The following is a 25,667-nucleotide window of genomic DNA, read 5'->3' on the forward strand; positions in this document are numbered from 1 at the left end:
ACAATAAAACTGCAGGAGAAAGAAAACCAGAAGAAAACCTGAAGGTGTTTTCTTTTGAAGTTTTTGACCACTGTTCAAGGTAAACCTAGAGGGGTGCAACCCCCCCCCCCCCCCCCTCCCCCCCCCCCCCTAAAACACTGAGCTGATTCAGACGCTGGTGCATTGTCTCCCACAGCTGAGAGGCATATGTGGACTGTAATATTTAAAAAGTCACACTGGATCATTAGCGCTCTCCCTGCTCCGGGTGCAGTCACATTCAGAGGGCGTTCTCTTCACCTTCACCACCTCAGCACTCGGAGTATTTTGAGCCCAGAGTAGGAACAGGAAAAAAAAAACTTCCAGATGTGCAACCATATATAGCGTCATGACCTCCACATGGGGACAAAAAGTTTCAGCAAAGCAGTTTGGTTGCATCTGTCCTCTCCAACAAAACAAATTAATTATCTAGTGTTTTTGTAGATGCAGAGCTCAATGTGCCCCAGAGAGGCCACAAAGATACTTTATCAAACTTTTACTGGAGTGGAACAGTTGTAGTCATGTTATATTTGTCAGTAAGGTAAAAAAAAAAAGTGATTTATTATTCCTGAATTGAAAAAGGGGCAAATATTACACCGTCAGCAGGAGTCACTTTGCGTCTTTATTCAGGAAATAGGGTATGAAAGGAGGTATATTCTCATAAACGCGCAATGTTTTGTAATCAAATTAAAGAAGATACCCTTCTTCTTCTTTTTTTTTCTTTTTCAGACTGTTTTCTTATCCAACAGTCCTTATCAAAAGCAAGACACCAACCAAGAGGTGGGAGCTCTGACAACAACCTGTAAAAGCAATGGTAAATACCTGATTTTGTCCTCTTATTTTGCAACACTGAATGCTATTTACCTTTTGGGGACTAATATCTGGAAATACATTGATAAAAAGTCAAATGAAACACTGTCGAGTATTAGTCCTCAAAGGGCAAATGAAAAGACACTAGCTTTCTTTACTGTATAAGCCTTTATTTGTAAAAAGTCTGTTGTTTGAATGATAACCCTTTTTATACCACATACTTGAACACCTTGTATTTGTAAAAAACACATTTTGTTCAAACACCTAAAAAAGCTGATTGACACTATAACATTAATTTGCACTGACAAAAAAAATACAACTTCATACTACACAAAATGTTGATTCCATGAGTACCGAAACTCTGAATGAAATCAAACACCTTATTAAACAACTGAATCAAATAAGCGCCCAATGTGAACAAAACGATTACAGTACAAAAAACCAAATGCATTTTTCTTCCAGTGCCAATATATCAGATGAATTACATTTCCTTCTTATGAGAAAACAACAACACCAGTATAAGAATAACAATCCATAACAAATGCAACAAATACAATTAATCAGAAATGAACACAGAAATGAAAAAAAAATCCTTTATAACTCATATTGAAAAATAAATGGGCTTGTGGGTTTTTTCCTTTCATTGCCAATTTTTCTAAAGAGTTGGGAAATCTTTCTTACCAACCGGTTCAACATGAGATCCCTCTCTGGTACGCTCCTTCGGTCTGGGGAGGTATACTGGTGTGTAACTGGGAAACAGCACAGCTTCTTGCATGTATCATCACATGGTAATCGACAACAGACTATGACCAGAGGCAACTTATTGAAGAGAAAATACAGGGAACACCCACTCAGTGTGCAAACACATGGCTTACGTTCAGATGCTACAGCTGAGCATCTTTACATCCTTTGTAGTTGAAGGGAGGTCGATGTTAATGCTGAACCTGATAAAAACTACAGCATGCACCAGGTGCATCTATTCCAAATTGTGTGATTTACAGTAAATACATTGTATAGAAGTACATATTCATGATTCATATGAATCACAGCATGTACGCTCCATGTTTCCTCCAGTTTTACACACACACACACACACACACACACACACACACACACACACACACACACACACACACACACACACACACACACACGCACACACACACACGCACACACACACACACACACACACACGTTTGTTTCACAAGATTTAAAAGAGCTGGCTGTAAAACAAGTGCAATTTAAGCATGTAAACACTGGATCTTTCTTTTGTCCTGGTTGTGGAGATGAAACAGATGGTGTGGAGTAAAAATATATGAAAATAAACCTTTCAAAACTCAGTTCATGCAAAACAAAACCTACAAGGTACGTACAAAATAACGAATGCACCAGCAAAAGTTCTTCCAACAGTGAGGGGTCTGTCAGCCATGTTCGAGTGTTTGGTGGGTGAATTTTTTTTTTGTGCATGGTGGAGGTTTGCTGTTTTATTAGAGGTCAGCCTCAGTGCGATTCATAAGTCACAGTCAGCAGTTCAGTGTTTATGGGTTCAGCTTCTCATGCATATCTTTTTGGGGAGTGCTGAAATCCCAGAGTGAAGACTGGAGTCAACAAAAAATGACATGATTTATAACTTTTGTGATATTGGACTCCAGCAGGTAATTATGGCACTGGCTGTTTTATCACGCTACACTACTTGGCTTAAATTACTTGTAAAGAAACCGGGGGGAAACTGTATGAAACTGTTCTTCATCTTAAATGTATCCAAAGAACAAATTCTGATCAACACCCGCACAGGGCGAAACATATTTAGCTTACTTCTGTTAGCTAGCCTGCACAGACTTCTTCTCTTAGCAGCTGAGCAGCTGCTCTTGGGCAGTTGGCTATGTGCCTTGCTCAAGGGCACACATGACTGTCTTATTGAGGAACAGGAAAGAACATCCCACTCGCCCGCTTAAGGCTATCCTGCTCCTCTAGCCTCTATAAGCCAGCTAGCCAAACACGCCCTCTGTATTTCTAGCTTACACGTCTGTGCACGGTTGATGTCTGAGGTAAACGCTGCGTCTGTGCTCTACTAAAATCTCTAAAAGTTTGGATATGGTGAATGGGAAAGTCCATGAGAAAAGACACCAACCCATTCTAAGAGGTGAACTAAGGCAAACTGTAATGTCCAGTAATCCTTAACAGCGTTAGCATTAGCAGTAGCCTTGTTCTCACGAAACCAGGCAAGAAATACAACCTCAGAGCCACCAGAACCTCCTTCACTGTGAGAAAACTTTGCGTTGATTCCTCCATTATTTTGTTCACACCGTGTATTTCTTGTGTTTCATTTTTTAGGTTTCGTTTGCAGAAGTATGCCAATGCTAGAGAAGCTGTCCATGCCGTTAGCAGTGAGGCTAGCTGGTATTACGAACTGCCATGTTTTTGTTCATGCATTAAGAACTATTAAGTGAAAGATATCATATTTACAGTACAATTCACATATAATTACACATATACACTAGAGGCAAGAAAATTCACATTGAAATCAGTTCAACACTTTTTTTCTGCTCCTCTTCTCCTTGAAACATATGAGTCAAAAGAAATCTCTTTTCTGTCTTAAAGAAGCAAATATCCTAAAAGTTAAAGCATAGAACAAAAGGTCCTCACAACTTTTGGGATGAATGTGCTGATTTCATGTCAGGAAAGCAGGTAATACATGTTCTGAGTGAGATGAGTGGTATTTACTGAGAGCATGCAAGGGGCTGCTAATTTTTCTCCTCTGTGTGTTTAGAGTTTATCAAAACTGTGCATCAACTAACTTTAAAAAAAGTCACAAAAAGTAATACCTGATTAGGCATGTTCTTCCATTTCAGGGAAATCATCGACCTGAATGCGTGTTTGACTCTTGTGTCACAAAACAAGAGAGCATTTCTATTAGTAAATGGACCGGGTGTTTTCCTAGTTGAACAGGTTCCGTTGATTTACTCAAAATTAAACTTATGGTTGCCTTGAGTCCCACATTTTTTACACGCTGTATGTGTTTGCTCATCTTTTATTTGAACAAAAGTATCCCCAGGCCTCACAGTCTGACTCAACTCCAAGGTAAAGCTCCATCATATTGCCTTTTAACAGTTTGACAAGCTGTTAGTGTGCAGACAAGAGGAAATGATGCCAAAAGAAAAAAAAGGTAAATGGGATTCCTCTTGGACTCATTGCTATGAGTAAAAAAAAAAAAAAAAAAAAAAAAAAAAAATCAGAGGTTGAATGTGCACATAGGTCTCCACCTTCAAAGTGCCTGAATTAGTTAAAATTGCAGCATTTTTATCTCAGGAGTTTATATTATTAATCAAAGGCAACTCCATCAATATTACACACCAATGTGTGTTTACAGGTATTAGAAAGGACAAGGACAAGTTGGGAAAAAAAAAGTTGTATTAATCCTTCTCTGCCTCCAGAGGGAGCTGAGGGAAATTTGAGATCAAACAAACAAAACTCTAACACACACAGATAAAATATCTCCCCTTTTTAAGGACCAAAAAAAAATAAAAAATCACAAATCAAAAATAGGCCACTTAGCTGAGACTCACTCCCTCTGGTAAAGAGTAAACAAGAAAAATATTTTATTTTTGTGAGCAGAGTTTTGTTTGTGTGCTCAGACCTTCACTACTGTTCCTTCAAAAATGCTGTTTGAGCATCGGAGCCATTCGCTCTGCTACTGCTAACCTTCAATGTACAATGACTGAAGTGATGTCACTTGAGTCTTTGTCTGTTGGGCTGAAAATGGAAAACAACTGTAAATTGAAGAAGTATGTAGGGGTATAGATTCAGGAAAATTACCTTCTTATCTGTTCTTCATCTCTGCTTTAGGCTAGCAGCTAGATGCTACATTAGCTGCTACTAGCATAACATATGCCAATTCCCATCCTGACTGTTAGCAGTCAAGATGCATTTGGCAAAAGTAGGCACCAGATTTTGACCAGGATGAAAAACTTGAAATAAAAAGAAGATATCTCTGGTTTTGCTGCATTAATTTTGATCCTTTAAAAAAAAGGTTTCTATTCTGAGTGCAGCACTGTTATCAGAAAGCTAATACTTAACCTGTAAAGTACGCCTCTCAATCTATGATTTGTTTTTGTAAAGTGACAAATAAAATGCTACTGTAAACAAAGTTCATTGCATTTCAGTCAACTCACTTCCATTTGGCAACTTTTAGAAGAACTTCAAATTTGTTCACCATCACAATTGCACCATGTTGGCCTGTACTCTGACCTACAGTACACAATACTGAATATACGTCCTCTATTTAACACAGTACACACTGTTTTTTCGATGGTACCGTTTTTACCCACAGGTCATTTTCTCACAATATTTGCTGCTACTTTACATCATTGCTCTTATCACTTTGTCTTATAAATAACAACAGATTTACTCTCTTCACATTTAAGATTGATCACTATGTTTTGGTCGTGTAATCCTTTGGACTCACAGTTGACTGAGAGACAAACAACAGATTGTTCGGTTGCAGACAGAAACATAAAACTCAGCTCAGTTTTTCTCGTGTCCTCTCCTGATCGTAGACTCATACTGGATATCTGTATGGATAACTGGATATTTAAAGGTGATCTTTATATTCTCTCTACAGTACAATGACTACAATGCATAAAACTCAAACAAAAAGAAATATTAAACTCTGATCACAGCTCGGGCCACATCACTGTACACACTTCACTATGACTTACGGAGACAAATTGGTTTCTCATCAGTATTCCTTTTTGAAGACATCTTATGCACACTGCGCCCTGCGCTCCAGAGGGGAGTGGATATTTCTGATGATAAATTGATTACTCTGCAGCCTTTCCATCTTCCCCTAGTCCCCCATGTGTTTGCGAATACGACAATTTCCCTCTCTTTCTCCATTTGTATGATTCTCAGGGACCTGGCTGTGCTGCGGATCACTTTATTTTGCTACAGGATGCAGTGGTAGGTTTGGTTGGGTTAGTTTTCTTTTTTTTTTTTTCATTCAGACTGTAGTTCCCAGTAGAGCCCATCTGAAGTGAAGATGTCACCCGAGAAGATGCTGATCTGCACTTTAGCTGAAGCTCTACGGGCATGGGAGGATTCTGAGTTTGATGTCCTGCTTTTTCTGCACTGTCCATGTGTCTGTCACTCATTTTGATATGATAATCAATAACGATGTGTTTATGTTGTCTGATTTCTAAAGTACAAAGGTCCTTAAGTACCTTTCTCCCCTTTTGCATGAACCTGAGGACTGGAAATGCATCTTTTTGTGTTTGTGTGCATATGGATTTCAGGCTTTAACAATCCCTGGCAATGTAGCAAAACGTTTCATCACCCAATAATGACTACTACAATTAAAAAAAAGAAGAAGAAAAAATCCCTCCCCATATGTCTTCTCCCCTTTGTACCCAGTAACGCTCTTGCCTTCAGGAACTCCAACACTGAAGAAATGCCCAACAAGCAAATAAGTACTGTATACTGAATGACAACTGGTCAAACTGTGGGCTGATATGTTGACTCTTTTGAATATACACATCCTTACATATTCACTGTGGAACCATGTCCGACAAATCACAAAAGCACCCCCCCTTCCCTCTTTTTTTTTTAAGCAAACACAAAGCAGGATATGACGTCAATGAGCTCTATATGAATCAATAGGAGGAAATCAACAGTACAGTATACTTTCATGAGCATCTGAATGATAAATGTATAGAGTATGTTTCTTTTTTTTCACACAATCAAAATGAGTAATGCATACCTTTGACTCTTTTTATCTCATAATGCCCTAATCTCTAGAACATATTCTGACACTCCCGGAAATCACAGTATTTTCAAGACAAAATCATATCTACAATAATCAGCACTTGTTTGTAACCATAATGAAAAAGATTCCCCTCCCTCCCCTTCCCCGACCATCTTTCCCGAAGAATGTGTTTCTAAAAATAACATGAGAAGAGAAAGGAATAGAAGTTTGCGTTGACTCTGCGGCGGTCAAACATCCCATCCAGGCGGCCCTCTAATGGAGACCGATGTCTGATAAAGAGAACGATATCACTTCAAAAAACCCAAGGAACAACACATAATCCAAACAAGGTTGCTGTACATAGTAGAACCGGAGATTTCCGTGCATGTTATCCATGGGTAATGGGAGGAGGAAGGGGGGCGTGGGGTGAGGGTTGGGGGGAGGGGGGCGTCAAGGATCTCGCTCAGCTGATGCCTGAACAGACGAGCCACCAGTGATGTCATGAGCTGCAGAAGAGGATTTTTGATCACGATAAGTAGCAATAAAAAGTCGATGGGACTCTGAGACATCTTTTCTCTCTCAAGAGCTTTCATTTTCTCTTTTTTCTTGTTTTTTTTTTAGCAAAAATATCATGCAGTCTTTAGTTCCAAAAACCCCTGATGGGGTCGTGTTTGTTGTTTGTTTGTTTCTTTCAGGAGCAAAATGGAACTCAAAGCCTTGAAATTCTTCTTTCACAATTATTCTTAAACATTCAAGTCATCCTATTAATACTTTGTACAGCAGAAAGGTCCCTCAGGTTTCACATGTGTATATATAAATATAATATATAGAAATATGCATATACATATGTTCAACTTGTATATGTGTATACATATTTTAGGAACTGTATCAAAGCCAATTTAATGTGCTCTCAAAATATGGCCCATGATTCCTAGTGGGATGCACATCAATTCACATAGTACAACCAGTAGATTAGGTTGAAAAATCCAAAGGTGATGGGGAAAATGACCCGGGACCATTTGTCAATGGTGCTAACATCTGACAGGTTTGGGATTTTCAACTTGAGCTTGGAGGAGCGTCGCCGTAGTCGGCAGTTGGCTCGGCTCCTCATGGCACTGCGATCCAGAGAGTGGTGGCTGAAGCCGTCCCGAGGTGCCATGGGCTTCCTGAATTGGACCCCGGAGCTGTCGAAGGACATGACAGAGTTCCGAGAGTCACTGACACTGCTCCCCACGTCAGAAGGCATCACTTCGTTGTTCATCTCCAGCGTGGTGAGGAGGATGTTTCCATATGCATCCACCTATGAGGACAGGGAAGGGCAGGAGTCAGCGAGAGGGAGTGTTGCAAAAATAACCCCCAAAGCCCTCCTTATCCTGTACTTAAGTTACCCCCGCCTCCCATCCCAAAAGCTGTCAAGCTAAAAGCAAAATGTAGGGATGGTATGGAACGTCATTTTAAGCATGCAACAGAAATAGTTAGCAAAGTTTAAAGAGACAACTGTTAGTGTTTTTTTACTTGCAAAAAGGTGACATAGAGCTTTAATTATCTGACTTTCATTGCGAAGGCTGGCCTACAGTCGAGATGATTTCTAAATGCATGTACCCCAACTTTTCTTTGTTCCTCGAGATACAGATTTCTTCTCTGTGTATATGACCTGAAGGTGTTGGTTTGAAACGGCGAGGAAATGGAGTCCTTGCAATGTGAAAGAAAAATGAAGAGAACATTAAAACGGCCCTTAAAATCCTGGCAAATATGCACAATCATTCTACAGATTACACAAAGTATTAGACACAGAATAAACAGGTACAAGTTTGAACAAAGTATTTAGTACTTCACACACAGAAAACACCAAGAGTGGCTTCATTCAGTCTGACAGTTTCAACATTACACTGTTACATCAGACCTTGTTATTCTGTGTTTTAACATCTTATCTGGTTAAAATAGAGGTAACAGTACAGAGGCAGCAGATTGAGAGTGAATGAAGCCTTCGGCACAACATAGACGACAACCTAAATAAGAAATGAGAATGTTAACACCCTGTTGAGCTACATGAATCATTATCTCAATGCGAAAGGCTTTGCTCGATAAGAGGCAGTCAGTGCTTGAGGGGGAAGCGATGGATGATGGTCGGTGAATGCATATTGGGCTGTGGTGGCATTAGTATGCTCCTGGAACATTACTTCAGGGAGTACTCCACACTGTATGTGTCTTTGGATAAATGAAAATGGCTTTACATCGTATCGTTGTGTTGTACTTGAACTCTGACTGACACGGGGAAGTCATGGGACAGACAAAAAAAAAAAAAAAAGGTAGCAGATGAGGATGCAAACCTGTTCCCTCAGGCGCTTCTCTTCGTATCTCGTGCGCTCGTTGTTGACTTTGTTCAGCCGATCGCTGAGTTTCTTCTGTTGCGCAGGACCCCGGCCAAAGAACACGTAATTTACAAAGGCATATTCGAGCAGGGCCAAGAACACAAACACAAAACAGCCCATGAGGTAGACGTCGATGGCTTTCACATACGGGATCTTTGGGAGAGTCTCCCTAAGGTGGGTGTTAATAGTTGTCATGGTGAGCACCGTAGTCACACCTGGAAACGACAGCAGAGAAAAAGACACAGTAATTAGCATTTAGGAGAAGTGAAATGTCGCCTAAAGAATTAGCTAACAGGGCAATAATAAAGTCTTTGAGACATGAAGGAAAGATCAGTCGGCTTGTCACGAAATCAAAACCTGTTGACTTCACATAAAATTAAAAAAAAGTTGGATCTAAAAATCACGACAATGAAACTCACTAAATACTAAAGTAACTTAAGTCCTGCTGCAGTGTGAAGGCATGCACACTCCTCTTCAAGCTTCTTTTCCACCTTTGTTAGCTACTTTGTTGTTGCTGTTTTTGCTAATTAGTAGGGTTTACGAACACAGATTTTTGTCTGGTGTTTAATAATTAATTTGATTTTATTTAGAAATGATAAATTATAATATATTTTTTAAGAACTTTGAAAACAGTGGTTTGAAACAATAAATCTGTAATCATAGTAAAATAAATAAAGAAATAAAAGAAAAATCCTAAAATCACTGGCTGTTTAATATCAGTACCAGGAATGCTCATTGTGAAGTAAGCTGATTGTCCCAATTTAGAAAATAATTATGAAATGTCATTATTATTCCAATAATACAGTGTCAACTGAAAATAACCAATAAAAGTTGCATCTTGCTGTCATTGTGTACAAAGCAGAAAAAGGGGAATTATCTGAAGCAGGAAAAAAATGGCGTTGCATGTTTTTTTCCATTGTGCAGATAAGGATAACAGTATAAACATCCAGAAACATGCTGCAAGTTTTCTGAGAGGGTGAAAGGGCCTAAAGTTTTAACATGACAAACCTTTAAGACGCCTTAAAAGTCATAACCACAACTTTGGATTTACTAAAAAAGTAAGACACATCACTGGTGAAAGCTAGTAGTAGCATCAATAAAGGAGCAAGAGTTGATTTCAGACCTGATATTATCCCTGAATTTACAGAACATGATGATTTACTAGCTCACATCGAATTTGGAACAATATCTTGAGTGACCACCACTTCCATTACTACTACTTTTCAGACTTATCCACAACTGTCCAATAAATCAGTAATCTTACTGACTTTGACCACCTAAAGCAGATTATTATTGGTTGCCAGCAATGGCTCAAAAAACTATGCTGAGCATCCCTAATTATTAAATATAATGATATTTATTTTTTTCTCCTGATCCACCAACATTTGTAACTCTTATTTCTGTTTTATCTAAGGTCATATTTCATATCTATGGTCGCCTAGTCTGAAATATTAGTAACTGTTTGTCATAGTACAGAGTCAGAGTTATACAAATTCTGTACACTGCAAAAAACTGAATTCTTATTTAGTGTTTGTCTTATTTTCAGTTGAAAATGTCTTTTTAGACTCAATATAAGCCATATTTACCTGACTCGCCAAGAAAAATGTCTTGTTTTAAGATGTTTAAAGACAAAAATGAGGGCTGAATCGCTTGTAACAAGTCAAAAAAAAACAAAACAAAAAAACAGCCAATACTTGTATTAAGACATTATTCCAGTTTCAAGCAAATTGCTGAGCATTTTTTTCTTGTTCTATTCCAATTCAGACGACCTCATTTCTGTCTTTGAATATCTTGAAACAAAACATTTTTCTGGACTAGTCAGGTGGATGTGGCTCATGTCAAGTCTGAAAAGACATTTTCAACTGAAAATAAGACAAAAATACTTGATAAGATCCCATATTTTGCAGTGTACTCAAAAAATGCTACATATATTTGCAAATATTACATAAAAAGTGTCAATTTATCTCTGGATTAGCCGTGGTATGAAACAGGCACTTCATATTTTTTCAGCCTAACTCTGTGTTTTGTGCATAAATCGTGAGTAATCAAACAGACTGGAAATAGCTAATGTAACTTCTAGCCTTCAGGTGTGTAATTACTGTTGGGGTATTTTATAACCGTAAAGTAGTTTCATATAAATGTAGATTATGTAAATAGCATAATTGAGCACGTGATGCCCACATGTGGTTGGCTCCTGTGACAGTTAGTGGATCTCAATGAAGACAGGTAGAAGTTTAATAATGCAGCAGAGGCCGTGTCTTACCCAGGGCCACCCGAGCTGCAGAGGCATCGTAATTGATCCAGAAGGAGACCCAGGAGAGGATGGTGATCAAGATGGAGGGCATGTACGTCTGCAGGATGAAATATCCAATGTTCCTCTTAATCCTGAAACTCAGCGAAAGCCTTGGATATGAACCTGTAAGGGGGCGGAAAAAGGATAGAGTGATAGTACGAAAAGGAGCAGGACCGAGAGAAATCACATCAGTGGATTAAAAAAAGGGAGAAGGGGGAAACGTTGGCACAACTTAAGACTTCCAAAGTCTGCACTTTGACAACGCGCGGGGTAGTCATTTCTCCATTTGTTCAGATGGAGCACTTAATTTCCCCAAAGCGATGGATTCCTTTCCAGGGACAAGTTCGATTCCAATTAAACATGGCAGAAAGTCGCAAACACGGCAGATTTTTCTGCAACCCCCTATCTCAGCAGGCAGCTCCTGCGTCCCTCTGAGGATTGTCACAGAGAGCTACTCTGCTTTTCTTTTGCACTCTCTCTGTTCTCTAAACATTACCAAAAGGGCATGTTAGAGGTGCATAATTGCATTGCATGCTTTTACTCTCAAAGAGGAAGGAAAATATACAGTGTGTGATTGCAGAGGTGGTAAGTCATTTCATTGCACAGTTTGCAGGGGAATATGAGCCGGCTGTGCCAAGACATTAATTGCTCTTTTGACTGCACTTTAATTTAAACAAGCACAACAATACAATGCTGATGCGAAAAGCAATATAAACATCAAGGGGGGATCTCTCTGCGTCAGATAGAGCTGGATATTTATGAGGTTGGAAACAATACAAATTGCTCTAAATATAGTTAAGTCCTATTCCGTGTTTTTTTAATCTACGGTTTTATTTCCATCGTGTCACCAAAGAGAAAAGGCTTCAGATAAGCGTGATGGTTTTAATCTAAAAGGCTATTTGCTATGGGGCACACACAATGATGAATGACCTCATCATCTCCAGGTTGCTCTAAATCTTTTAATGAATCAATACCTTACCGTATGTACTTCATCAAGACTGGGACAAACGCCTTAGATCACCTGAGTAAATTCAAGATTAATGCCAGTTACAAATGTTTACAGATTTCACTAAACTCAAACATGACGACCACACTCACGTTTGACTTTCAGAGGCTGCTTTATGCTCAGGGGCACAGCTGAAATAAAAGTCTTGACACATTCACTCTGATTCTAAGACACATCACTTTGGATGGACATGACCACTGTCTTATGCAAACTGTATGGGTGGATCTACTTTCATTTACTTTCCTCTGCTTTTGTCCCATTTTACTCTTTAAAAGTTTCAGGTATTACAGATTACACAGAAGATATAGTCACATTTTTCACTGATGGTCTGGTTTGCTTTTGTGGGTCATGAAGCAACACCAGCGTTAATTCCAGTCTGTTTCATAGCCACCCAAAACCTTCTGACAGAAGCTTTAAATATCTCCTTATGTCAAGTCACTCCACAGAGAAGAGCTCTACATTTTGCTTGGTGACATCATACACAGTAAGGTAAGCACAAACCATTAGCATGCTAATTGTGCACAGATAAACCACATGGATATCTTCATTCTGGATCCTGTCCAGCAATCCCAGTGACACCGGAGGGGCAGGTGAAAGAAACCTAAGGTTGCTACAAAGGAATCTGAAACACGAGTGGTGGTGTTGATATTAGTGTTTGAAGCTGTGCGTGTGTCAACCACAGAGCTCAGAGAGGACGAAGAGTTGAATGAGGACAGTTTAATGCTAACATGACTACAACAGGCAGAGAAAAGTCCACAAATTTGGAATCAATGAGATGTTTTTAAAAAAAAAAACTGGACTCATAGATCATCTTAAATCAATAAAACAATCTATGAATCATATTTTTCATGTGTTTGTGACTTTAAGTAGTAGCTGGGTAAGAAGTGGGATAATGTATGGTTAGCATACTGTAGGTGCAAGTACATGCATGTGGAAACAGAGTTTAAAAACGTCAACCGTCTGCACCTCTAAAGTCAGTGATGATCATTTCCAAATCTACTAAATGTGAAAACGTGGAAAAATTTATTTAACTGGCGTGAGTTGGACCATGACAGCCTCACCTGTTGTGAATCTGACCTCCCTGGAAACCAGGCGAATATCTACGATGGAGAACTGAGGTAACTCTAGCTTGTCCACACCCGTCACGGCGCTGTCTCCTCCTTGCCAGAAGAACTTGATGTCATCTGTGGTGTATCCGTCTGTGTACAGACATCAGAGGAGGATTCAGGAGAGAGAAGAGGGAGATCATGATGAGTTAGTGTGGTGAAGAAACAAGCATGTTAACTACAAGTAAAGACCAAATAAATAGATCTGGTAATACTTGTGTTTTCGAAGTAGGAAAAAAAACAGTTTTTTCATTAACAGCAACTTAACAAATGACAATAATCTTTATTTTATATTTGCAAGAACCAGAAAAAAAATCTTTTAAATGAAAAAAAAATCTGTCCAACTGACAATTGTTTGATATATCAATTAATTAATGACCCAACCTGGAAAGGAAAGCTTTTTCATGATAATACTTGCAGTTCATCACAGCAAGAGTATTTCAATTTCGTGCAACACATGATTGGCTCCTCTCCAAACATTAAGTCTTCTGTATAATGAGTTTAAGCTCAACATTAATGTTGGAGGTGGCATTGTTTTTTACATACTTTCTTATAAATCTAATATGGATAGGGATGAGTTTTGGTGGTAAACTGAAAACTTCATACAATGGGATTCATATAAAATAGAAAATGGTACAAAATGAAAAACTCAAGTGGTGTAGGCACTGATCAAAGCCAGTGATATTAGCTGCTGTCTGTACTCTATCTGTCAAAATTGTTCATGGAACCACTTTTCATATTGACGACAGAGTTATGAGAGTTATACTGAATGTAGTATGGGAGGTAGACCTTTTAATGATCAGGCCTCTTCTTTGGAAGTCAACCTCCAGGAGGTAAACACCATCTCTGCTTTTAAGAGTGAAACTTTTCTTCATGATAAAGCTGATTGTTAGGGCTGGCTCAAGCTTGACCTGACCCTTTGTTATGCTGCTACAGGCTTAGACCAAGCAGGCATTTCTGAAAGGAAACCACCTTAACGTCAAGTAAAATGATAAAACTGGCTAAGCTAAAGCCCTGTGTCCACCACGCAGTCTGGTTTAGATCAGTACACTTTAGTTCAGGTTGGATTGGTAGAGTCTGATCCTGTTTGCATTTCCAAAGCCAACTGTCTCCTTTTGTGGTAGGCTATGGTGTGACACCATAGCAGCGTGACACAGTGTACCCCACTAATAAATCCAATGAAGAAGAAAAACGCGTCACAGTAAACAAAGAGCAGCAAAAGCAGACATCCAGCAATTCGCCTTCTTTGTAACTGGTATGTGGCTCTTTGTTATAAAGCCTTATGAAGCCCTGTTTTAGAGGAGAGATACAGCTGTTGTCGCATGGGAAGTGAAGATTCTTTACACCAACCAACGGTCTGCTGTGATGTAGCTCCACCTTCTGGGATCTGATCAGTTTAGTCTGGCTTCCCAACAGAAGGGTCCCAAAAAGTGGGACCAAAAAGTGGGACCAAAAAACGGGTTTTGGTCATTTGGGGATCGGTCCAGGGATAAGTTAATGCCGCAACAAGAAGAACCAAACTGAACCGCTTGGTGGAAACAGGGCTAAACTTTGACTGCTGTGCTTTCTTCTGTGTGAAGTGATTCAAACAAAACCTCCTCTGATTGATACCTGCACCTCTTTGTCGGCCTGCAGTCCCATGCTCCACTGTCCATCTCATATGCAGCCATATCCCTGCATGCATTACCACCTGCATGAATATTTATTAACATGTGTCACTTTCCACGGCGCTCCCACACATCCTCCACTGGCAGAGCAATCTAAAGTGACCACAGCAGCAGATTTATGTCAATAGGGCAGTATGCATTCACTGCAGAGCCATTCCTCAGCGGGCTGAGTGTTACTACATTTCACATCCTACTACCCCACGTCCAGACCTGGATGGCATTAAACTCACTAAAGGACCGGGATTCATGACCATTAAATCTTTCTCTGAGGTTATAGGCTAAGCAAATGTGACATTGTCCATGAAATTGAAACAACTGCTGGCCTAATCGATCAAACTAACGCTTCATGTGCACGAGCCCTGCCAGCGGAGAGCACAAACAGCAGATATTCCTACAACTTTTAATTCCTGGCATATCCATATTTCACTGCCGTCTGATGTCCCGGGGGTAAACAGTCGGCACTTTTACCCCCAAGAACAAGAACTGCAAATATCTGCTGTATCGAGCATGTGGGGGTGATTGATGTTGTGGTCAATGAAAATGATCAAGCAAATACAATTTTTAATTACAGCACCAGCACATTTTCTCCTGGATATTGATTTATCTAAATTAAAGCATTTGGAGAAAAAAAAGGGGAGACATGAAACAATGCTATTATAAGACATTGTGTAATATAATGTGAAACCTCATTTATTTTATCCTGTTTTTGTGTGTTCATACCTTTTCTGAGATGACTTCAAAAACCACGTGAGAATTTCTCTACAGAGTAAAAACACCAATTTATAAAACTTCTTCATATCTTTTTTTTTTTTTTTAATCTTAAAAAACATGAATAATGAACTCAGCTACTGCCGTGTGACTTTCATGTACATATTTTTTCATTGACTTTGAAATTTTAACTTGAACCAAAGCTGCTTTTCTTCTCCCTTCTCTGGGTTTGTTAAAATAATTCTAATTCTTTTTCTGTCAATTGTTTTGTCAGTGAAATGTGTCGCATAGATAAATTGCCTCACCTCTGCTAAATTAGTCTCTGGACAAACTGACTACAGAAGTATGACATTAAATTTGATGAGTGTTTGCTACATATCATTATAACTTCATCAATAAATACACATACAGACACAACCAGGGGTGGAAGTAACTACTTACATTTACTCAAGTTACTGTCATGGGTAACTTTTTGTGTACTTGTACTTTTTTGAGTAGTCTTAAAAACCTTTGTTTTTATTTTCAGTATAATTATATTTTGTGTAGATTGATGTATTGTACTGCATTTTACACTGCATCTGTTACTGGGCCAAAAAAAAAAAAAAAAAGCAGAAAGGATATAAGCTGTCAATCAGCAGCGTGACAGCCAGCTGATTGGCTGACTTCAACCACCAACTGATCAGTTTAACTTGTGTAGATAAGAAAAAAAAAAACAAGCTAACACAAATTCTTTCACGATTTGACCAAGAGGCAACATCCGGTTAAAGAAAAATTCAGCCAATGAGGAAGTGCTAAAAGTTTCTATTTCTCGAGTATCAGCTTGAGGCTGGCTGCAGAAAGACTGGAAACCATGAACACACCAAGCAAAAAACCAACAAACCAAAAACCCCACCGGCTGTTACCACACTAAAAGCATATTTAAAGCCAAAACAGCTAGGGTCTGAAACTGGAATTTCATAGAGAGACACAGCTCAGCTCATGTGACTGACGGGCGCTCTATAGCTGTTGGAAAGGAAGCTCAAAGCTCAAAGTTTGTATCATATCCAGTAGGGGTGGGAGAAAAAAATCAAAAATCGACATAGCGGGATGTTTTGTTTGACAATATCAAAGAGATTATTTGTCAAAACAATCGTTTTTGCTTCAAATTCAAATTCTTCATTTCAGTCTTTGTTTATGAACTGGATTGGAAACAAGTTACCACTTTTCTCCAGCAGAGGGTGAAATTTTTCTCTCTGACTCATGTAATGTGCATTTCATGGTAAAATATGGCTCCTGATATAGTCTGTAGACATTGTCATCATAGTTAAACTTTTTCACATGGTCTACTGTTAAAAAGGAAACTAAAAATCGCAAAAATCACAAATATCAAAGAATTGCAATTTAAATCAAATTAGCACCCCAAAAATCATAACAGAATCGAACTGTGAGAATAGCATATCGTCCCAACCCTAATAACCAGTGTGGCTGTGGTCAAGGATTGGCTTCATTTACCTGTTTCAGGTACAGACTCGTGATGTCGCAGAGACTACGTCCATACTACATACAGTCTATTGGTTTGTCCTACCAAGGCCAATAACTCATCAGTGAAACATTTCTTTCATAAAGCATCCTGAAAACAAGTCCTCTGTCAAATAGACAATTCATACTAACCCCTCAGTTGCCACGGTTACATGAGCAGTTTTTCCTCTTTCCAAATGGAATCTTTCTGAATGACTTTTACGAAAACAATAGTATACATGGAAAATAATATTCCAATCTCTGGTCTACATAAGCTGCTTTAATCAAACAGAATAGTCAACATGGCATGCACAAACAAATGTAAACATCACCAGCAGTCCAGTGCTGACGGCTCACCGCCATTTTTAAAATTGAGGAACGTCTCTAGTTGCGTCTAACGTCATATCTGAGCATGTGCTGAAAGAACGCACTCTGACAACTTTCCGTCTGAGTGGATACATGATACCTCAATCGGTTACAGGGATATTTCCCCCATGTGAAACCGATTAAATGTCCATTCAGATTGGCACTTTCCTTTCAGATTGAGGTATTTACAAAGGTTAAATTCTTTCTGTTTGAGCAAATAAACCAAATGCAAGCGGAATATTCAAGTCCATGTATACGTGGCTACTGATTTCATGCAGTGCCTTACAAAATCGACAGTTCTACTCCCTCTAAAGTAACATTTCATTAAACAAACTGTTATTATACTTAAGTAGAATATTTTAATATTCATTCCACCCCTGCACATAACCATGAAAGGTTATTTAAAAGACAAAATAAACTGGAACTGCTAATATGGAAACCACAGTCAGAGTAAATACTTTAATAATTGCACACAATAAGAAACTCAGTGTTGAAAAACTCACTAATCAAACATATAAGGACATGTTGACTCATATGCTGATTGTTTTTTTCTTTGAATTTACTTCATTTTGAAGCCACTGTATGGAAAAAGTCAATGTTTACAGAATCTTTTGTTTTTCTAATCCATCTCTATGACACATTAGTTAAAACTCTCTGTTTTTCTCCCCTCAAAGACAGAAGACAATGCTTTTTGTCTTGACATCACATCACAGTGAGAGTACAGATCTCTCATTTGCTTCTATAACATGAGACTGAACTTTTCCTACAGGAGAAATAATGACTAAAAGTTTAATATTAATGAAAATATGTTTGATGCTATCTTGCTGTGCTGAAAATCCAAATATATCTACATACTGATCAGCTCCTTAATGAGCTATCCCTGAATCAGGTGCTTAATGACACTTCACCAATAACTAATTATTTTTCCCTATTAGTCACTAGCTATGTGTCCCATGTGAAAATTGTTCATTAAGATGATTACAGTGGATGGGAGCTAATATTAGACTACATTTATTCAGGAGCTGCAGGACACTTATGTAATTTAGAGGTTAAGAGTCACTCTGAAGGTCAGCTGGAGTCCTCATATGAAAGTCATCATTTTGCCTTCAGCGTGCCGTGATCCAGTGGTGCCCTGTCCATCTGTCACTCTGAGGAAACAGTAATCAATGCACACCACCAAAGCTCTGTGATTTCACCTCTATTTCTCATGGCAGTCATCAGCTGCAGAGGTAACACGTCTGACAAACAGCACACATGGGTAAAGAGGGGGAATGTTTCTGTAATGACTCCACTAAATCATCACACAAAAATCTATTTACCAAAACAGAAATATAATCATCAGTGGTTTTAGTTGCAACAGTTCCTTCATTGGTTGCAAGGCGCTGCCCCGTTGGCTACGGCTGTCTTTTGCAGCTGATCTCTCTTCTTTGTCCGTTACTTGTAATTTTTTTTTCTCTTTTTCATAATCTTTGTATTTGGACTGGATAATTACTTTGTATGGCTCATTTGTTGGTCATGGACACCTAACTTTTTGTTGCTTCAGTAAAATTTTTACTACAGTTTCTCCTGTGTTTGTCTGGAGATCCTACATGTAACCATAGCTGCATTGTTTACATGTGAAATCAGCTGTTAGCAGCCTGTAGCATGTCAATGCTAACTGGTGTAAGGCCTGATGTCTTCCCACAAGGTGAGGAGAAGGAGGTGAGGATGACGTGCTGCTGTGAGACAGAGACTGAACAGACTGCTGAAAAAGCTCAGTCCTGGACCCTGTGGAGGTGGAGGCTGGCTGAACTGGACAATGATGGACAAGCTGTCATCATCTATTTTCTTATGGACCTTTTTGCACTTTCTATACACTTTCTTACTTTTGTTTTCTTGATTGCTGCTGTGACTTCAGTTTCGTTGTACTTGTTACAATGACAATAAAGTTCTATTCTATTCTATTCTATTCTATTCTATTCTATTCTATTCTATTCTATTCTATTCTAACAGTTTGAAGACATGGAGTGTTTCCAAGTGAGAACAACCTTCTGGCAAACATATGAAGGTAGTCTCTGTGACTTCACCTCTTTGCTTCTCATACAGGGCTCTGCAGCCTATTGATTATCAACAGGGGCCATATTGCTAATGCTAGCTAGCTTGGTTTAAGTAAGGATGAGGTAAAGAGGAGGCCTTTAGAAAACATGGCAACCACCTGTCAGTTAAGAAAAACATGTAAGTTTGTTGGCTAACAGAAAATAATACAGTTCATTTAATTATTCTGTTTCCTTGGATGGATTTTTTTTGTGTTGTCTCATTTCTCACATTGCAGTGCCCCTCTTTTGTGTTGTACTGTATGCCTGAGTTGTGTCATGGTGGTGTTTTTTATTACTTACAGCTTTCAATTTCCAGGGTGCAGTTCTGTTCATCTAGAGGGTATCTCCTCAGGTCCATCATACAAGCAGCAGTGGTGGTTATTCTGAGTGGAAAACACAAAAAACATGTTTTACTGCAAGTGAAATCATGTAAACCCAAAGAGTTCTCAAGTAGCTTCAACAGTTTCCAGATTTAAAGGTTTAAAGTTGAGGCGCAAGGTCTTGGTGTGCGACAACATGCTCTTTCCTGAAGTAGTTATATTGTCGTTACATTGAAAGCTTCTGTGATTTACTGCAGCAGTTAAATAATCTGCATGTTCTTTAACAGAAGCTAAAAAAAACAGCAAACCATCACAACGTTATTTCGAAAGGGATCAATTGTTGTGTTTCAACAATTTTTCAAACTTTTTTTTTCCAGAGACTTTAAAGTATGATTCATTTTAATGTTCCTGTGCGCAGCATTGTATTTTATGTGTACCACTAACTGCTCAGCATCTGCAATTTCGTCAGTGCCCGTTATTTACAGTTAGCTCTGACGATGAGTTTCTGCCAGGTAGTTTTAGAAAAGATGTATGCATAGCAGTTTATGAATGTCAATAAATCCAGCGGCCCAGAAAAAAAACAGCTTTGGCTACAAATTACATGTGAAGGGGTCTTTGGCATTCAACTGAAATATTTACCGGTGCAGCACATTTCAGTAATTACATTTCTGCTGTTCATACCAGATGCTGTGTGTTCATCACACACTTACTGCCCTCCTGTGTAAATGAAATAGAAAAATTAATTTCCAGCTCATCATCTGTGTGTCAGAAGCCAGCAGCATGTTCAGAGGGGAGGTATGATGTGCACAGTATGTGTCTCTGTGTGCATGTTAGTGCATGATGGGGGGATATGAAGTTTTACCCTTTAAAGCATGTTTCACGTTTTGGATGCATTATTAATCATGTTTACGTCAAAGCCACTGATGCTGCTACAGTGTGTTGTTCACACTAATGCAGCAGGCAGACCTGCACAAGCATGTACAGTACCTGGAATTAGTAACACAGTGGATAATAATAAGCTGTTTGCATTGGGAATATATTGCTGGAACATGGAGTTTTGTAAATTGGTCATGGTGAGCGAACAGCGTGCTGTCGTCAGGTAATTGGAAAACAAAATATGATGCTGCTGAAGCTGATTGGACCAGATGAACAAATATGGGGGCCCTCTGGGTGCATGATAGCAGAAGGCACCAGAAGGGTAAAGAAAATAATACATAAACAAAATATGTGACAGGTTTTTTTTTTATTTATTATTCACAGTGACACTGAGCTGCATTCTGCTGCACAAACACTAAGCTGCTCAAACTGCATTGTGTTGTACTCGGCTATGCTGCACCTCCCCGCTGTCTCACTGTGCTGCTCCGCTCCAAGAGTGCAGCAGGACCACAGCTCTACACACTGAGGGGAGATAACATCGGGCCTAATTACATTTACAGGAAAGGTCAGTTGGCCATCAGGATTATCTCGACTAACAGAGAAAAAAAGAAAAAGGAACATCTTTTCTTTTTTGCCATGAATGAGGCTGATGTCCATTTCACTCAGATCGACCGAGGGATTTTAAAAACACCTGAAGTAATGTAATGTAATGTATGAAAAATGGATGAAGAGTTTTTGAAATAATATCTAACCTCTTTCCTGCTTCTTTTACTCAGTCAGATGTCAGCTGCTGTCTACATATTCTATAAACAGTGTTTTGTTTACTCTGCTAAGGGTTTCCCTTTCAGTGCCACTGAAACAACGTAAATGATGATCATAGGATGCAAAGCATCATGGGAGTTGTTGTCTTCATTTAAAAAAAGCAAATTCTGTGGATGAGATTTATTTAATGTAACTCATAGAGAAGTCTATTCACATGATACTATTTCATTTAGAAATCATCTGAATCTCCTGTGAGGAACTGTCTGTGTATTGGCGCCCCCTGTGGAAAAGGTGGTACCTCCTACATCTCTACTGATTTTGTCGTGTACATACGTAGTTAGAAACGCCTTTTCTTCTGCATCATGCTGTGAATGGTCTTGATTGACTTTTCCACGTTTGTAACAGTAACAGTAATCTAAAGTTACGGTCTTGTTTGGACAAAAGTTGTCTGTTACAGGTCAGATAGAGATAAAGATGGGTACCTTTCACATTTGAAACAATACGGTACTGATGCCCGGTACCTGGCAATCGGTATTGGTACTCAACGGTACCAATTTTTGGTTCTCTTTTGTGCTAAAAAATATCAATTTGTTATAAATATATATATATATATAACAAATTGATATTTTTTAGCACAAAAGAGAACCAAAAATTGGTACATATATATATATATATATATATATATATATATATATATATATATATATATATATATAGCCAAAGTAGCCAAAGCTGTTTTTTTCTGGGCTGCTGGATTTATTGACATTCATAAACTGCTATATATATATCATTAGGGTCGTCAGGTGGACACCTCCTTTCATCAGTATTTACCACAGTACGTAACATCCTAACACTTTCAGTATTGCCATATTTAACAGACCCAGGCTTAAAGAAGTGACAACACTGATACTACCTACCCTCCCCCAAGCCGCCCCCACTATCGGCCTCAGCAAAAAGAGAAAAACATACGAAATACTGTTTTTTTTTCACGGGGGCGCCAAAGACAACATAAACATAAAGTTCCTTGCTGGAGCTTTAAGTGATTTCCAAATTGATGGGCTCATTATTTCACCATCTTCTCTAAATCACCTCTGAATTCACTCTTGGTCGATCAATAGAGAGGTGCTTGTATCAATTTATTGATCGTCCTCTACATAATTTAGAAAAACACATTCAGATAATAAAGTGAAAGTCAATGAAAAATGGATCATCTGAGGCTGCGATCAATGAGAAGAAGCTTAAGGTGACCTGAGAGATATCGAAACAGCTAAATCTATAAACTAAACTTGTTGTGTCCAGAGCTCCCTTGTAAAAAAAAAGATTTTGTATCCCAGAAGGAATGTATAAAATAAGGGTTAAATAAAATCCATCAAAGAAAACATCATGGGAATATTTTTAAAGTCTTTTATTTAAACAGCCATTAGGGTAGTGAGTGGGTTACCAGGGTGGGTTGAGCATGATGGGAGGAAATTTCTTAACCAGTCATTCCTCGAGTCTCCCTGCCATCTAAGAGCAGCAAGATTAAGAGGAAGACAAACTGAGATCTCTTGATTAAAAAAAAAGGGGAATCATTTGAACTTCGGAGTTTAACACAGATCATATGGTCGATCTCATCATTTGATGAAGGGATGCTCCGATCCAACTTTTCTGGTTCTGAAACCGATACCAATACTCTGGCTTTGGTATCGACTGATACATATACGTATCCAATAGCTGTGTAAAATAATAACCTGCATGACCTACTGTGGGATAAGACTGGTGATGTGTCTGTTGTGAAAGAGATAACTCAAAGAGAGGGCTCTTCAACGTGAACGATGGAAGCTGGCCCCTGGTTGGGAGCCAATTTTTTTTTTTTTTTAAGCTGCACGTCACTGGAGCCTATTCATTATTATTATTATTATTATTATTATTATTTTTTTTTTTTTGGGGGGGGGGGGGGGGGGGGGGGGGGAAACAACACAAATGCACTATAAAGGTAAAGTTCAGAAAATGAGTGACGGCAAGAAAAGGAGTAAAGTCTGCAAGATTAAAATCTCTTATTGAGCCACTGATTCTGAGTTATTATTTAAATTGTTTTATAGAAAAAAAAGCTAAAAGTTAAATTGTTAATGGTTACACATTTGTTTTTGCATTTTATAATTAATTTTTTAGCACCCTGTAGAGTGAGTAAATAAAGGCAATGTATATAAATCTAAAAACATAACAAAATGCTTTTTTTTACATTAATAATTAATTTTGCATACAATTTTACAATATTGTTGGTAATAGATTAATTTAAGCAATAAAAAAAATTGAAGAGCCGCTTGAAGCCGAAAGAGCCGGCTCTCTAAAAAGAGCCGGAATTCCCAACACTAATGTTTTGGGTAAAAGGCAAAAAATGACTTTATGGAATTACTGCAGTTACTATTTATTTAAACTATGAAATATTTAAATGTTTACTATCAAAACAATTCTTCAGAATGTAAACAAATTATTTTCAGTTGTGAACTTTTATACCCTGTTGACTGGTAATGTGGCAAAAACTAAAGAAAGTGCATCAGAGGTAAAATTTCAAATCAAGTAGCAAAGAGCGCTGGTAAAAAAAAAAAAAAAAAAAAAAAAAAAAAAGGCACAGAGCTGTTTGCCTGGATCGGCACCATGGATCTAGTCCTACTGATACTGATTGAGCCTTGAGGGACACCAATACAGTAATGACCGATACCACTGATCAGGATCGGAGCATCCCTAATTTAATGGTTTTATTTCTTAACAAAGAACTTTCGTGCCCTGTGCAATTTTCATGAGCCTATTTGTTCATACTGTTTTACATGAAGTAATGATTTGAAGTCTCAAAAAGTATAATACTGTTACACAACAGATCTGCATGAGGACTTACTCTACTGGTTTTACAATAAAGAAGGAACAAAACATGGAGAAACACCACAGATCTCTGCCCGAACCATTGAGATGAAGCAAGCTCCTATGTGATCAGGAACAGGAAGACTTCTCCTGTCAGCACTCAGTTACTGCTCCTTAAAGACAAAACCGCTGCTCACACAGCGAGGCTGAGAAACTCCTGCAGAGGCAGCAGCTCTGAGTCCTGGACAGAAATGAATTCTTTACCCCTTGGCAGGCAGAGAGGAAGAGGAGAAAAAAAACACTTCTATGAATAAAATGGACTTTATATGTGACAGTTAACAAGTGAGGAGAGAATAATCAGTGAGCAGGCACGTGTTGGGATGGCTCACGGCGAGGAGCTGGGATTTGGAAATGTCAGCAGATGTAGGTCAGCAAGTTAGAGTCCCAGCAGAGAGGGTCAGCAGCAGCAGCAGCCTCAGACTTGAGCAGACACTGCACGAGGACACTCAGCACTCTGTTTTACTTTACTCTGTCTAACATGATATGCGCTACAAGCAGGTCTGGAAAAAGGCTGCCCCCAAAGACTCAAACAAAGTGAGCCGATTACAGCTGTCCCAGCTGGGCAAGATTTTACTGGTTGTTTTTTGTCTGTTGTTGAATCTATCTGTGGTGTTGGAAACCTGGCATTGTTTTAAACAAGGTGGCTTCGTGAGTAACATATCCGTGTGAGGGACTCTTTCAGTTTTTGTAAAGGAAAGTTAACTGCTTCTTTTATATCTGTAAGAAAAGCATCAGGATGTAGCAGTGGCTGAGTGAAGTCCAGTGTCCCAATGTGTCCATGGGATGTGAGGTCACAGCTACTGGTTTTACAACAACAGCTTTTTTTAAAGATGTTTTTTTCAAGCCTTAAAATGACTTAACTTGGAGAGAACAGGACAGTGGATAGAGTAGGAAACTAGGCAAGAACAGGGAAAGACATGCGGGAAACAGGCGACAGGCTGGATTCGAACCCAGGCCACCCGCTCGAGGGCAAACCTCATGGTGTAAGACCTAGACTGCTAGACCGCTAGTTGGCCATCTGCGCCCCACAGCAACAGCTTTAAAGGTCTGTGTTGTATTGTCAAGTGCACCAAATTAATGAAGCTACATTTTTATGCAACCTTATGTCTATGTTATTTCTTTATGGAAGACTAATCTCTACTTCAGATTACTTTAA

The 25,667-nt window shown here is 38.8% G+C and overlaps 1 protein-coding gene across 3 annotated transcripts in view; it reads right to left on the reverse strand.

The window, feature by feature from the left end:
• Nucleotides 1-623: 623 nt before the first annotated feature.
• gabrb4 (gamma-aminobutyric acid type A receptor subunit beta4) overlaps nt 624-25,667 on the reverse strand; it is a 354,886-nt gene continuing 329,842 nt past the window's right edge. For 2 of the 3 annotated variants that reach the window (XM_074672397.1, XM_074672396.1), the window contains exons 5-10: nt 19,956-20,038; nt 13,298-13,435; nt 11,201-11,353; nt 8,896-9,152; nt 8,168-8,257; nt 624-7,865 (exon numbers count right to left, since the gene is read on the reverse strand). In XM_074672397.1, the coding sequence (XP_074528498.1) occupies nt 7,512-7,865; nt 8,168-8,257; nt 8,896-9,152; nt 11,201-11,353; nt 13,298-13,435; nt 19,956-20,038 (1,075 nt within the window). In that variant the 3' untranslated portion in view covers nt 624-7,511. The remainder of the gene's footprint in view (nt 7,866-8,167; nt 8,258-8,895; nt 9,153-11,200; nt 11,354-13,297; nt 13,436-19,955; nt 20,039-25,667) is intronic. The other variant, XM_074672398.1, reaches the window with a different exon arrangement.

The sequence above is a fragment of the Halichoeres trimaculatus genome, unplaced genomic scaffold (genome assembly GCF_033239565.1).
Source record: "Halichoeres trimaculatus isolate MK-OKI-2021-1 unplaced genomic scaffold, fHalTri1.1 fHalTri1_scaffold_6, whole genome shotgun sequence".
NCBI classification, from domain to species: Eukaryota; Metazoa; Chordata; class Actinopteri; order Labriformes; family Labridae; genus Halichoeres; species Halichoeres trimaculatus.